The sequence below is a fragment of the Borostomias antarcticus genome, assembly GCF_949987555.1.
Source record: "Borostomias antarcticus genome assembly, chromosome: 1".
Taxonomy (NCBI): Eukaryota; Metazoa; Chordata; class Actinopteri; order Stomiiformes; family Stomiidae; genus Borostomias; species Borostomias antarcticus.
The window spans coordinates 20,403,340-20,415,555 of record NC_140234.1 but is presented as its reverse complement, the minus strand read 5'-3'; the positions used below and the strand labels follow the sequence as shown (position 1 = coordinate 20,415,555).

General features: G+C 40.2%; 1 protein-coding gene across 1 annotated transcript in view; it reads right to left on the bottom strand.

The window, feature by feature from the left end:
* Window positions 1-5,722: 5,722 nt before the first annotated feature.
* Window positions 5,723-12,216, bottom strand: part of arrb1 (arrestin, beta 1) — a gene marked incomplete at both ends in the record, with an annotated part of 31,848 nt that continues 25,354 nt past the window's right edge. Inside the window, 12 exons of the mRNA XM_084447887.1 lie at window positions 5,723-5,837; window positions 6,382-6,430; window positions 6,569-6,639; window positions 6,796-6,819; window positions 7,044-7,127; window positions 9,702-9,839; window positions 10,105-10,177; window positions 10,259-10,343; window positions 10,478-10,613; window positions 11,136-11,203; window positions 11,320-11,379; window positions 11,491-11,687. Of these exons, the coding sequence (XP_084304013.1) occupies window positions 5,723-5,837; window positions 6,382-6,430; window positions 6,569-6,639; window positions 6,796-6,819; window positions 7,044-7,127; window positions 9,702-9,839; window positions 10,105-10,177; window positions 10,259-10,343; window positions 10,478-10,613; window positions 11,136-11,203; window positions 11,320-11,379; window positions 11,491-11,687 (1,100 nt within the window). The remainder of the gene's footprint in view (window positions 5,838-6,381; window positions 6,431-6,568; window positions 6,640-6,795; window positions 6,820-7,043; window positions 7,128-9,701; window positions 9,840-10,104; window positions 10,178-10,258; window positions 10,344-10,477; window positions 10,614-11,135; window positions 11,204-11,319; window positions 11,380-11,490; window positions 11,688-12,216) is intronic.

Sequence of the window (12,216 nt, the reverse complement as noted above, 5' to 3'; positions counted from 1 at the left end):
ACATACTGTATCAAAAAAATAAATTTACAACTTGAATAACTTTTATCCCGACTTTTTCACTTCATCAGTGTCATTCAGTATGACAAGAAACTTAAGAAACTGGGCTCAGCATCATGATCATGATCACAAGTTTATACAGTTTACATATTTTTAAGCAATGGTAGTGTCTACTTTTCATGTCAGTGCATCTAACAAAAATTGATAATGCATGGGTTGTGTCTTTTGTCTTTTCCCACGTGACCTTCATTCCTGTCTGGGCTGATCATCGACCACTATGTTCCTGTGATCTGGAATAAAACAAGCGCAGAGGTAGTGTTGTTTTCTGTTAGGGTAGCTAGCTTCGGGGCTCAAGCGCACGACACGGAAGGCAGAAAAACTCTTTGCCCAGCAGGGCGTTTATTCAGAGAGCTGGGAAGGGAGGTTGCGCATAGAAGCTCAGGTCGGGAGCCTGGCGGGCTGGAGGTTGTGGCTGGTTGGAGTAGCCGCGGCGGGTGTGAGCCGAGAGACGGGCAGGCAAGCCGGATCACTGCAGCTGGTCATTCTGGCCTCTCTCCCCCAGCCCTAGTCTCTCTCCCCCAGTCCTAGTCTCTCTCACGCGGCCCTAGTCTCTCTCACGCGGCCCTAGTCTCTCTCGCGGGGCCCTAGTCTCTCTCACGTGGCCCTAGTCTCTCTCACGCGGCCCTAGTCTCTCTCACGCGGCCCTAGTCTCTCTCACGCGGCCCTAGTCTCTCTCACCAGCCCTAGTCTCTCTCCCCAGCCTCTCCCCAAGCCCTAGTTTCTCTCTCCCCCAGCTAAGTCACAGGTAAAGTGTTCACAGCAGCGAATCACAACTTATTAATCAAAACTATTTTATTATAATAAAAAATTAATATAATAAAATAGCCGACTGGACTCGAATGAGTAGTCAGCTGTTTGGCAGCCGCTCAGCCGACACTTATGGAAAGCACTGATGCAGTTGTTAGTACTGATTTTTCTGAAATGCGTGTTATAGAAAAAAAAAATCAGCACAGTGTCTGCCTCAGCACAGTGTCTGCCTCCAGGGACAGCAAGGAGTGCCCAAGTCCAAGTGCTTAGTCCAGGTCCTGGTCAAGGGTATAGGCAAACTTTAGATCAGAGTGGAACCGGCCTAGTGGGCCTATTGGCCTACATAAAAATACTAAATGAATATATCCTAATAAAATACTATAATGAATAATTTATGCCATTCATGGAAAATAACAAAACTTAAAGGAGAATGTTCGTTTTTGACAACCTGGACCTTATTTACGGCATATTATAAGACGTTTGACTCACCGAGATAACTTTGGTGTAATTCGGAGGCCTGTAGAATATTTTAATCCAGCGTGAGCCAAGTATATCCATGTAATGGTGCCGGACGGGGCACTGAGAATGCAGCTTCTAAAAAATCAATTTTCTGCCGCGAAACGGTTGTTTTCATCAATCTGTTTTTATGAATCACTAGTTGTGCTAACATAGAGCGAGGGCTTGTTGTGGTGTTCACATGCCTCTGTAATATGATCTTTAGAAACATCTTTAGAAACGAAATATAGCTTCCCCACTTGCTCCAGCACGCATGCGCACAGCGCGCAGACTGGCTATTCCCCGTCTGTAGGCTACACTCGCGGCTCACATTCTCTACGCTACGATCGGCTTGTTGGTGCCTGGAATATTGTGTGCAATATGGCTGAATATTTATCAGATTTTGAGGGTATAGAATATGATGGAAGCCGATCGTAGCGTAGAGAATGTGAGCCGCGAGTGTAGCCTACAGACGGAGAATAGCCAGTCTGTGCGCTTCTGCATACCAACTACCGACTGTTTTTTCATAGTGTATTCTTACATAGTGGTTTTTGTGGCTTTGTTTCGATCACCCTTAGGAGGCCATTGACACCTACACCACTCATATAATGGGTTTCGGTGTCGCTTATCTAAGTGCTATGACTGCATTTATTGGCTACAGGGTCAATACTATTCCTTCAGATGTACGTGTTTTAACAAGTTTGTTGTATCTTCTTGTTCCTGGGAGTTTAAATCCAGTCATTTATGGTATCTGAACAAAGGAAATTAAAGTTCATTTGTTTAAATATGTTAGATGTAGGCCTTATACAATTGATACATTGTTACACTGATCAAAATGCTGTGTAAGATAAGATAAGACTTTATTGATACCCCCAGGGGGAAATTTGACGTTTCAGCATTGAAAATTACAGAAAGGCTGGACAGAAACACTATATACAGAGTAACAAAAAAGACACTAGATAAAGGGGGGGGGGGGGGGGGTAGCAGCATAAAAAGGGATATCAGGGACTATGTACATCCATATGTAAAGTAACTGTGTAGTATATAATAGAATAAGATACTGCATACATTCAGTCTGTAAAAATATATATATAACTATACAGTATATATAATATAAGTACATACTGTAAGTCTAGGCTAGGAGTACATATATATATACACGATATATATGTACTTGCATACATTGATTCTATATAAATATATCTCACTATACAAGTATATAAGTCAAGGAGTATACATATATAGTATACATACATACATCTAGGCTGTCTAGGTATATCTAGTAATACACATGTATACATACATACATACATACATACATACATACATACATACATACATACATACATACATACATACATACATACATACATACATACATACATACACACCTCCATGACACACGGAACGCTCAGGCAGTTATACAGTCTGATGGCTGCTGGCATAAAGGAATGTCTGAACCACTCCGTATTGCACCTGGGTGGGATGAGCCTGTGGCTGAAAGTGCTCCCCATCTGCCACAGCTCGCCATGGAGTGGATGACGGGTTGTCTAGGATAGACTTCAGTTTGTCCTTCATCCTCCTCAGTGTTGTCAGTCCAGCCCAGTTTGTTGTTCAGGTGCACTCCTAGGAACTTGTATGAGTCTACCATCTCAACCTCCTCCCCCTTTTTCAGAGGGAAGGAAACATGATTCAGGGTTGCTGGCAGATTCCGGCTTGTTACCTGTCCTGGAATAGCACGCAGTATCTTCATTATCTTTTTAAATCAATTTAAAGTTGATTTTGATTATGTTCATTAACAATGGTGATTTAAGTGGTATTATGTGCACCAGTCACTTGTAAATATAATTACTAATCAATGCATATAGAAAACCATAATTGTATATAAATGGTCAATGAAGATATGACTTAATTAAACTGATGTTCTTAATTATATCCTGGCATTTGAACAATCTAGAACAATGTATTCTTGAAAACATACTTCATCATCTAATACATCATACTAATATGATGGGTACAAACTAAACAAATGGGCGTAGAGTGCATTAGCAGTCCCTGACCAAGAACTGTCCAGAAGACATTTTAACATGCAAAAGCTCTGTTAATTAGTCTGTGTTTCAAAGTGTGTCTGGACATAATTGGTCACCAAGGATTGGCTACTTTTGTTTGGCAATTGTGGTAATCATGGAGGGAATTCAAATGATCGAAAGCATAGTCTTTTTTTTATTTATTCAGGACCTCAAGGATCTTTTATTCGCCACACAGTGATCAACACACAAAACACACAAAATGAGTGCCGACAACCACACACAACGCAAGCATCTGCGGTCGCCAGTGGAAATTCTTCCTTGCATTTAACCCATCCCAGCCGTCCTCCTCCAGGGGCAGACAGGGGCGCCCTGGGACCACGTCCAAGTGCTAGTCCAAATCCTGGTAAGGGACTGGACTGAAGAGCCTTTGTTCTTCTACATGTTTTTCATATTGGGTTCTTAGGGAGGAAACCCTTGCGAACATGGGAAGGTAATGCAAACCCTGCACAGAAAGGCCCAGAAACCTTCTTGGTGTGAGGCGAGAGTATTTCCTAGCCTACTACGACACCGTGCCGCACGTGAGATTTTGGGGTTCAGTGTCTTGCTCAAGGACACTTCAGCACACTCCGGGAGCTGGGATCGAATCGGGGACATTCCGGTCCCCAGCCGGCCGCTCTACCTCCTGAGCTACGTGCCGCCTCACGTACACTCTGAACAACTGCCACACTACAAGAAAAACAGGAACTTAAAGTATACCAGGTAGCCACAAATATTATTTTATTAAAGATAGAGTTGAACATACAGGTTTTCTTCAACCCTTCAAAATAGTTGACTATTATATAATTCTAATCATTCGTATAAATAATAATAATAATAATAATAATAATAATTATAACTACTTTACTGTAAGGATTCAGAGGTGTTTTTGATCTTTCTGTTCAAGGAACGTTTGTACCAGTAAAGAAACAATAGACATTGATAAGCATCATATGATCAAATATCAGAGAGCTGGACAAAACTAGAATCTTTCCTACTTTGAGTATGATACTGTACATATTAACATGTTCCAAATGTCCAATACCTCTGCATTGCATTTCATTATACAGTACCAATCACTGCATGTAGACTAAAAAGCCTGGTAATTTGTATTTGAACAGAGAAGGTGAGTCATAAGTTCATTATTTAAGTATTTGATATATCTTTCTTATAAGGGAACATGTATTATTCAGAAAGTATCACTGATCATTGCTGTGGCAGAAATCAAACCACGGCAGCTAGAGCCTCTCTAGACCAGCGATAGCTCCATGATGATCTAGTCCCTTAAAGTATTCTCCAGTTAGCTAAGAGCTGAGCATGGGACCCTGCACACACAAAACAAATGTTGTAAAATCACTGCACTGGTACATGGCCAATGTTTTATGTGTCTCAATTTCTGTATAGTCAAAATTAATGTTTGACCTAAAAAGGCTTATTATGCGTCTTTTTCACAAAACATATAAAGTATTGTCATGTTTCATGCAAACAAGGCCATCCATTTGTATGAATAGATATAGATCTTCATTGCACCACCTCCATCTCAGCTCCATGATAGTCATGATAGGCTGTAGGTTCAAGGGAGGTGGGAGCCACAATATCTCACTAGAGGTCATCTCCTCACATGTCAGGAATGCTACACATCACAAAGTAAAACGTTGCCATAGTTTTCCTCTCTTTGTCCCCAATGAGAACACAACTCTACAGTGTGGACGTTTCTGTAGTTATCCCCGTGCAAATTGTCATAATACTTTGACAAATAATTTCTGAACAACAATCTGAATTGTTTGTACTCTGAAAATTTGGTTATGGGAAAATGGTTATTCATTTTCAATGCATAGAAGAACTATACATGATTACAGTTTTGCATTGCCCATCCCTTTTCCCAAGAGTCAAATTACTGTAATGTGGTTGAATTAGTCAGTAGATCTAGTCATTGCAAATCCATTTCCTTACACATAGCCAGAACTGTAATTGCAGTGTATTAAATAGAATTGTCATACAAAGTTACTCTTGCTTACTCCTAATGAAAAAACATGTATAACAAAGTGACATTATAGGCATGCTACCACTGGAGTTTGTTTGAGCCATGATGAAATGCTAGAACAACTGCTTTAATCAGCAGGCAATTGTTCAGAGCTGCTCCATACTCAACATCCACCCTCACAATGTACCACCTAGGCTGCATTTTTCTAGAGTTTTACTTCCTCATTGTATGGAGAAGACAAATGTGAACAAGAACACAACAACGGCACCACTGTGAGTGTTTAAAGGGTCACCCGGACTCAGGTTTACCTAAAGGGCTCAGTTACCTTCCCAAGACCACAGCGATACAACACAGGAAAACAGACAACTCTGCTTTATCTGTCATTCAACTTGGGTGAGTCTGTGCCCTCATCCTCCTCCTCATCTTTGTCGTCTTTTGCACCAATGAGCCTCTGCCGTGCAAAGTCTTCAAAGATGATGTCATCATCACTGCAGGAAAGAATTCAGTCACTGTAGTTATTCAGCTTTGAAATCAGTTGTCTTTGCCCCTACGAACGACAATGGACACTGATCCGATCATCGTACGGTGTTCCATCAGGTGTTGCGAATGCAGTATTTTACCTCATGTGTACAATAATTTACTGATTTGAACTTGCCAGCACATACACTCAAAAACTGTTATGTCAGCACATGATAATTAGAGCCATCAGCGTTAATGCTTTTGTAGCCTGAGAGAGGGAAAAACCTGCTACCCGTTCTTTCTGTCATGTTTATTGATGGCACCGTAAATCAGGATAGAAATGATAATAGGTGTGTGCTTGCGAGAAGAAGAGCAAATTACATGAAACGACATTGAATCAATTATTCATAATTGTGCTCATCTACTTGTTAATGTGCATGCACGGAGATGGGGCTGTTATGGGGAGGAAATGAAACAGCAGGAAGTGAGCCATGTATTATTGAGGAGCCATGCAGCAGGCAGGCCCTCCATGCTACGGTAGATCAGCAAGACCAGAGGCAGGCTGCTGCTTACTTTGTGTCAAATTCTATGAGGTTTGTGTCTATCGGTGCTTCGTCTGGAGCTGGAACAAAGGGAAATTAAGTATAAAAACATTGATGTTCACCACTTTTGACTGGAATTACATTTTTTTGGCAGTATTGTTAGTTGGAATATTGTTTTCAAACGTAGAGTTGGGAAACATATGTAGCATTGATAATACCATCTCTGTAGATTGAATCTTCAATTGGTTTAGGATGCATCAATGTGAAGGGGAGCTCCACAGAGACATCGCTGAAAAAGAGAATAAAACTACATGTAGGTGAGGATCATATAAACCACATAAAAGAATCAATTAAGAAAGGAAATCATTCAATTACTAGGGTTTGTTTTCAATCGTATGAGTCAATCGAATGTGTAAAATGCAATTACAGAAATATCAGAGGTTACCTGGAGGCAAAATCCCCTAAGAGTCTGAAATCAATTAAACATTGTCAATTTCCACTTAACAATTATTACCGTTTCATACAAATACTTCATACTAATAAAAACATTATTTAAAAAATAACTACCCACATTTAAAATCAAGTGCATAATGTATTGCTAAGATCGCAAGCAAAGCGAAATGAGTAATATGAGACATTATCATTGTACATTCATGTATCACACAAAAACCCAGATGAATAGTTGGTGCATACCCGCCTCGAGACACGACCAGCTTCACTTTGACTTTGTATGACACAATGATGCCAAGGATCTCCTTGTTGGCCCCCTCCCGTAACCTGCTCAGAAAACAGACGCAAAATAATTGGTAACCCTTCCTTTTACAGTCCCTACACTGATGAAAATATTGTGCTTGACCTACTTTTAAAATTAAGGCAATATTTTTGCATCAATATTATTATGTAGATCAAGCAAGACTAGTCTTGGTATAAACTACTTAATTTTAGTAGTAGTATTAAATGTAAGAACCTAATTATTCAAGTAAAGTCAATTTAACTTGTCTTCATTTCTCTAGTCTTTGTTTTGTGTGTGAGATCTAGTTAATTAAGTAGTTTATAAAAAGACTAGTCTTGCTTGATCTACACAATATTCTGATGCAAAAAGTTGATTGAATTGAATCTCAGGGTAAGCAACCTCAGAGTTTTTACTAAATCTGCTTTCTGGACTGCCCCCTGGTATATTTGTTTATCAACTTATATTTCAAAACATTTTGAAGTATAAGTATTTACCTGGTAAATATATGGTATTTTAGTATATTATTGGGTAATTACCACTGGTAATAAGTATGGAAATAGAGAGGAACCACAGCTGGTTCCCCGCCACTACAGTCAAGGACAAGACTAATTTGCAGCGGGTGATACGCTCAGCGGAAAAGGGTGATCGGCTGTGCCCTGCCCTCCCTCCAGGCCCTGCACGACTACAGGGCGCTGAGACGTAGCCTGGTATGACCATCCCAATCTAGCGAGCTCACTGCTTCGCTCCGCAATATTGGTCTGGCCTTCGCCCCATAGAGAGCGATTACGTGGGCGGGGGTACTTGCCTTGACAGACAAATACCTTCAGCCAATCAGCGTTCAGCACACTTTTGCCAAATCCAGTCAAAAGAATGGCAAAAACGTATTTTCCACCGACAAACTCCGCTAGTGCATAGTCTTGTTATTTTTTAAGTGTTGTGATTAAGTCTATTTCTGCAATAACTGCACTTATAGCTGCGTTTATTCTTCTAACGTTAACGTTACCACTTGTTGCTTCTAGAGCCGCCATGTTTGTTTAGCGAGCAGCAGGGACACGAACCAATCAGGGGCTGCTTTCCACTGTGGGGCGGGACAGCAGTTAAAACGCAGTCCCTGATTGGCCCGGTATGGTCTGGATTCTGGCATAAGCGCTCTGGAGGAGGCGAAGGCCAGACCTTTCTGCGTTAGTGAAACAGAATGTGAGCTCGCGAGAACGGGATGGTCATACCAGGCTAGCTGAGACGGGCCAGGAAGATCATGGCCGACCCATCCTACCCGAGCTATGGCCTGTTCCCACCGCTCCCCTCTGGCAGGAGGCTGCGGTCGTCAAAGACTAAAACTGTTCGACACAGGAACAGCTTTTTCCCCTCTGCCATCAGCCCTATCAACAAGGCTCCCCTCTGACTCTCTCCCCTGCCCCCTGCAATTTCAGAACTATACTGAGTACTGCACTCTTTTGTAGGCCAAATGCACTGCTAATGTTGCACTATATTTGTATTTTGCACTGTCCTGCACTGTACTAATAATAGTACGCAATTAAACTTGGGCTGTTACCTACATAAACCTTGGATAACTACAGTGCATTGATGCATAATAGAGGAGGTGTTTCTAAGATTTGTCCGTCTAATTTTCTAGGAAGTACGCAATTATTACTAAACTCACTCCACTAGTATAAATAATGTCTGGCTGCGTCACGGGAGACCCAGGTTCAAATCCACCCCTGGACAATAAAAATACACAACGCAGATGAGTTCAAATCAGTCACACTGATCATCCCTTTCCAAGCAATCTGCACAAACTTGTACCATATATATTCTGCATTGTTACTAAGTAAAAGATGACAATTTACACAGAAGTAAATCTATCAGAAGTAAATTGTCAGAACACTGAAACTATACTGTTATTTTAACTATACTGTTACTGAAAATATATGTTGTGTATTTTAATTTACTGAAGGAAGACTTTTTTGCTTCAATGGTATTACCAGGCTCTTACCATGTACCTTGTAATAGATGATTCTCCTCTCCAAGCAATCAACACAAACTTGCCATACAGTATATACAGTACAGTATTCTGCAGTTACCAAGTAAAACATGACAATTTACTTGGTAAGTAATCTTACTGTAAAAGGAAGCCATTTTGTTTCCATGGTATTATCAGGCTCTTATTCTCCTTTCCCTACCAACCTAAACCAGTCACAACTACAGGTGCTTAGTTGAGTTGATGGGTAATAGGAGAGGTTTTTCTTAGTATTTCAGCTGTAGTTCCTCTGTATTTATCTACCAGTGGTAATTACCAAATAATATACTACTATTTACTATATATTTACCAGGTAAATACTTAGTAATATACCTGCAGCTAAAGTTGCTCTGTATTTACCTATTTAATACTGTACCAGTGGTAATTACCCGATAATAAAGTACAAATTGCCATATATTTATCATATACTTTACCAGATAAATACATATAGTAATTAGGGGACTGTAAAAAGAAGGGTTACGAAATAATTAATATCTCTGAAACTTTTACATTAAGACTGACGTACAAGTACCAGATTAGACAGCTGTGTTGTCATAGTCCAATATCATAGTTATTCAATATTGTAATACACTGCACTCACAATGTACTTGACGCCAAGTTTGTGTCTTCGTGCTTCAATTTTCCATCCAATGCCAGACCACGTTTCTCCCGGTTGTTGGCAAGGAAGGGGGTAAGGGTGAAAACTTTACAAAATGTTGCACTTGGAGCCACAATGTCACTGAAAAAAAGAATAGTTGATATTATGTTTACTACAGCACTGAGAAGTAACATCAATGTTGCGATAGTGTGCTGCATTGCTGTGCTCTGAATCCACATGACTAAAAGTTGGTAAAAGCAGACCCCATATCTTCTCTTAAGGTCATGAGTATAGTGGTAGTTTATCAAAATCCACAGAATCCCTATAAGGTATGATTATATTCAGCTGTAATATCGCATAAGCAATTTGTTGCTGTCAGTTGAATGATTGAGGTAAATTAACATACTCTGACTCCTCTGTTGCGACAGGGCACTTGTACTGTGCTGTGTTGAACAGGCAAATATCCGCATACTGACGCACTGTAAATAGATATAACAATACTTAATACCTTCTCTTTGGAAATACACTTGGGATTAGACTATGAAGTTGCAGTACTGCACCTGAAATCTTCATCTTTTTCACCGTCTTATTTGTGTTGTTTGTGACATGTACATTAACACTGATTGGCTCCCCGTGGTAGTAGATCTGAAAGTTACAAAAATAAACTCAAAACCTACAGAGGCAATTGAAATATCATTCTCATTCACAATGTTAACATTCAATATCCATGAATAATATAAGTTCCTAAATGCTGTGGATGTCAGGTTGTGCTCTGTCACCTCTTTATCCAGTGAGGTCTCCAGATGCAGGGGCTTGTCAGACATGAGGAACTGCCTGGTGGTCTCTGCCATGGGCTGAGGGCCAGGCTTCTCTGGCGCATACTGAACCTTCCTGATCACCAGACGCACCGAGTTCCTGAACAGTTTGCAAGGAGATGTCAGGGAGCAATCGGCAATGTGCCACCGTTTTCACACAAATTTCACAATAGACTGAAAGATAGATTTAAAGCATACTACTGTAAATAGATTGCTGTTTGACTTCAAATATTTACCAACTGGATGTCATGGTTCCATTTAATATACATATGTATATAATAGCGCTGGGCTGATCAATCACATTAAGAGTATGTACAGTATGTATACAGTATAAATAAAGACATACAGTTATTGGTACTTACTGAACATACTGTATGCTAGCCTTTATAATCAGTACGATGGTCTAAAGCTAGTGGTATTGTTGCTTTTAACTATGTGTACGTGTCCACCTGTGTTCCTTTGGAGCGTCGGCTGCGGTTGACTGTGCATGTACGCAAAATTAACGCGCCACAAAATATCACGGGCTTAATGGTGTGTTTACTGATTTTTACCCCAGACTTCACAGTTGTCTAAGCCCAACACCCCCCACACACACACTTAAAACTGTTTTAAAAAACTTTACCTTTTGTGGATTTTTTCTTCAACATTCTCTGCGCAGAAAGCTTTTACTTCAAAGTCAACTCCGCAGGCCTTAAAGACAAAATTAATAGAATAGAAGAGTAGTGATTTTAATTTAGATTTGGTTGAATGTTGGATCGTTGGTTGAGTGGGTCTGCTGAAATTAACCCTTGATGTTCCAAACAGACCTTTCCTGTGTCCTCTGGTCCTGGCTGCAGGGTGACTGAGCAGGGAAGATTGAGTGGAATCTGTTAAAAGAGAAAAAGAAATTCTTCAGAAACAATTTCAAAATGTATTACATGTACACAAGTCCTTAAGAAATGTTAATTAGCACTGTGATGAATGGTCAGAAAAATGACCTCAAAGGTGAAAGGGTAAGCATGCTCTCCAAGCTTCTTTATCAGTCGCTCCTGGAGACGAGTTAGACTCTTCTTATCTTCAGGCACAGGTGGGAAGGCCTGGATGTTTGCCACAAAGAGATCCTTCCGAAACGTTAAGCCCAGGACATCCAAGTCCTCACGGCCATAACGGAAGGCGCATGTCAGAGTTACAAACACTGAGGACAGAGGACAACGGGAATTCAACTTTTGAAAGATATTAGGCTAAAGGCTTCTTCCCTTATAATTATAGAAAAATCTTTTTTTCCAAATATTGTGTGCAGTCAAATACTAAGCACTATTCATTAAAGGTACATTGTGTAGAATTTTGTGGCAGAATTTCATGTACACTTGGCAAAAATGGAATATAATATTAGATAGATACTTTAATAATAACTCCCATAGGGGAATTTGGGGGTTTCAGCAGTGGAAAGGTACAGCAGCAGTAGGAAAAAAAATACAGCAGAATAAATATTATACATAATAGATTAAATTAAATTACAGGAAATACACTGTATGCTGTAAATAGAGTATGCATAAATATAGGATACATAAATACAAATACATATATACACACACACACACACACACACATACACACACATCCACAACACTCAGGCACTGTTATAGAGTCTGATGGCCGCTGGCACAAAGGAGTGCCTGAACCGTTCTGTTTTGCACCAAGGTGGGATGAGGCTGTGGCTAAAG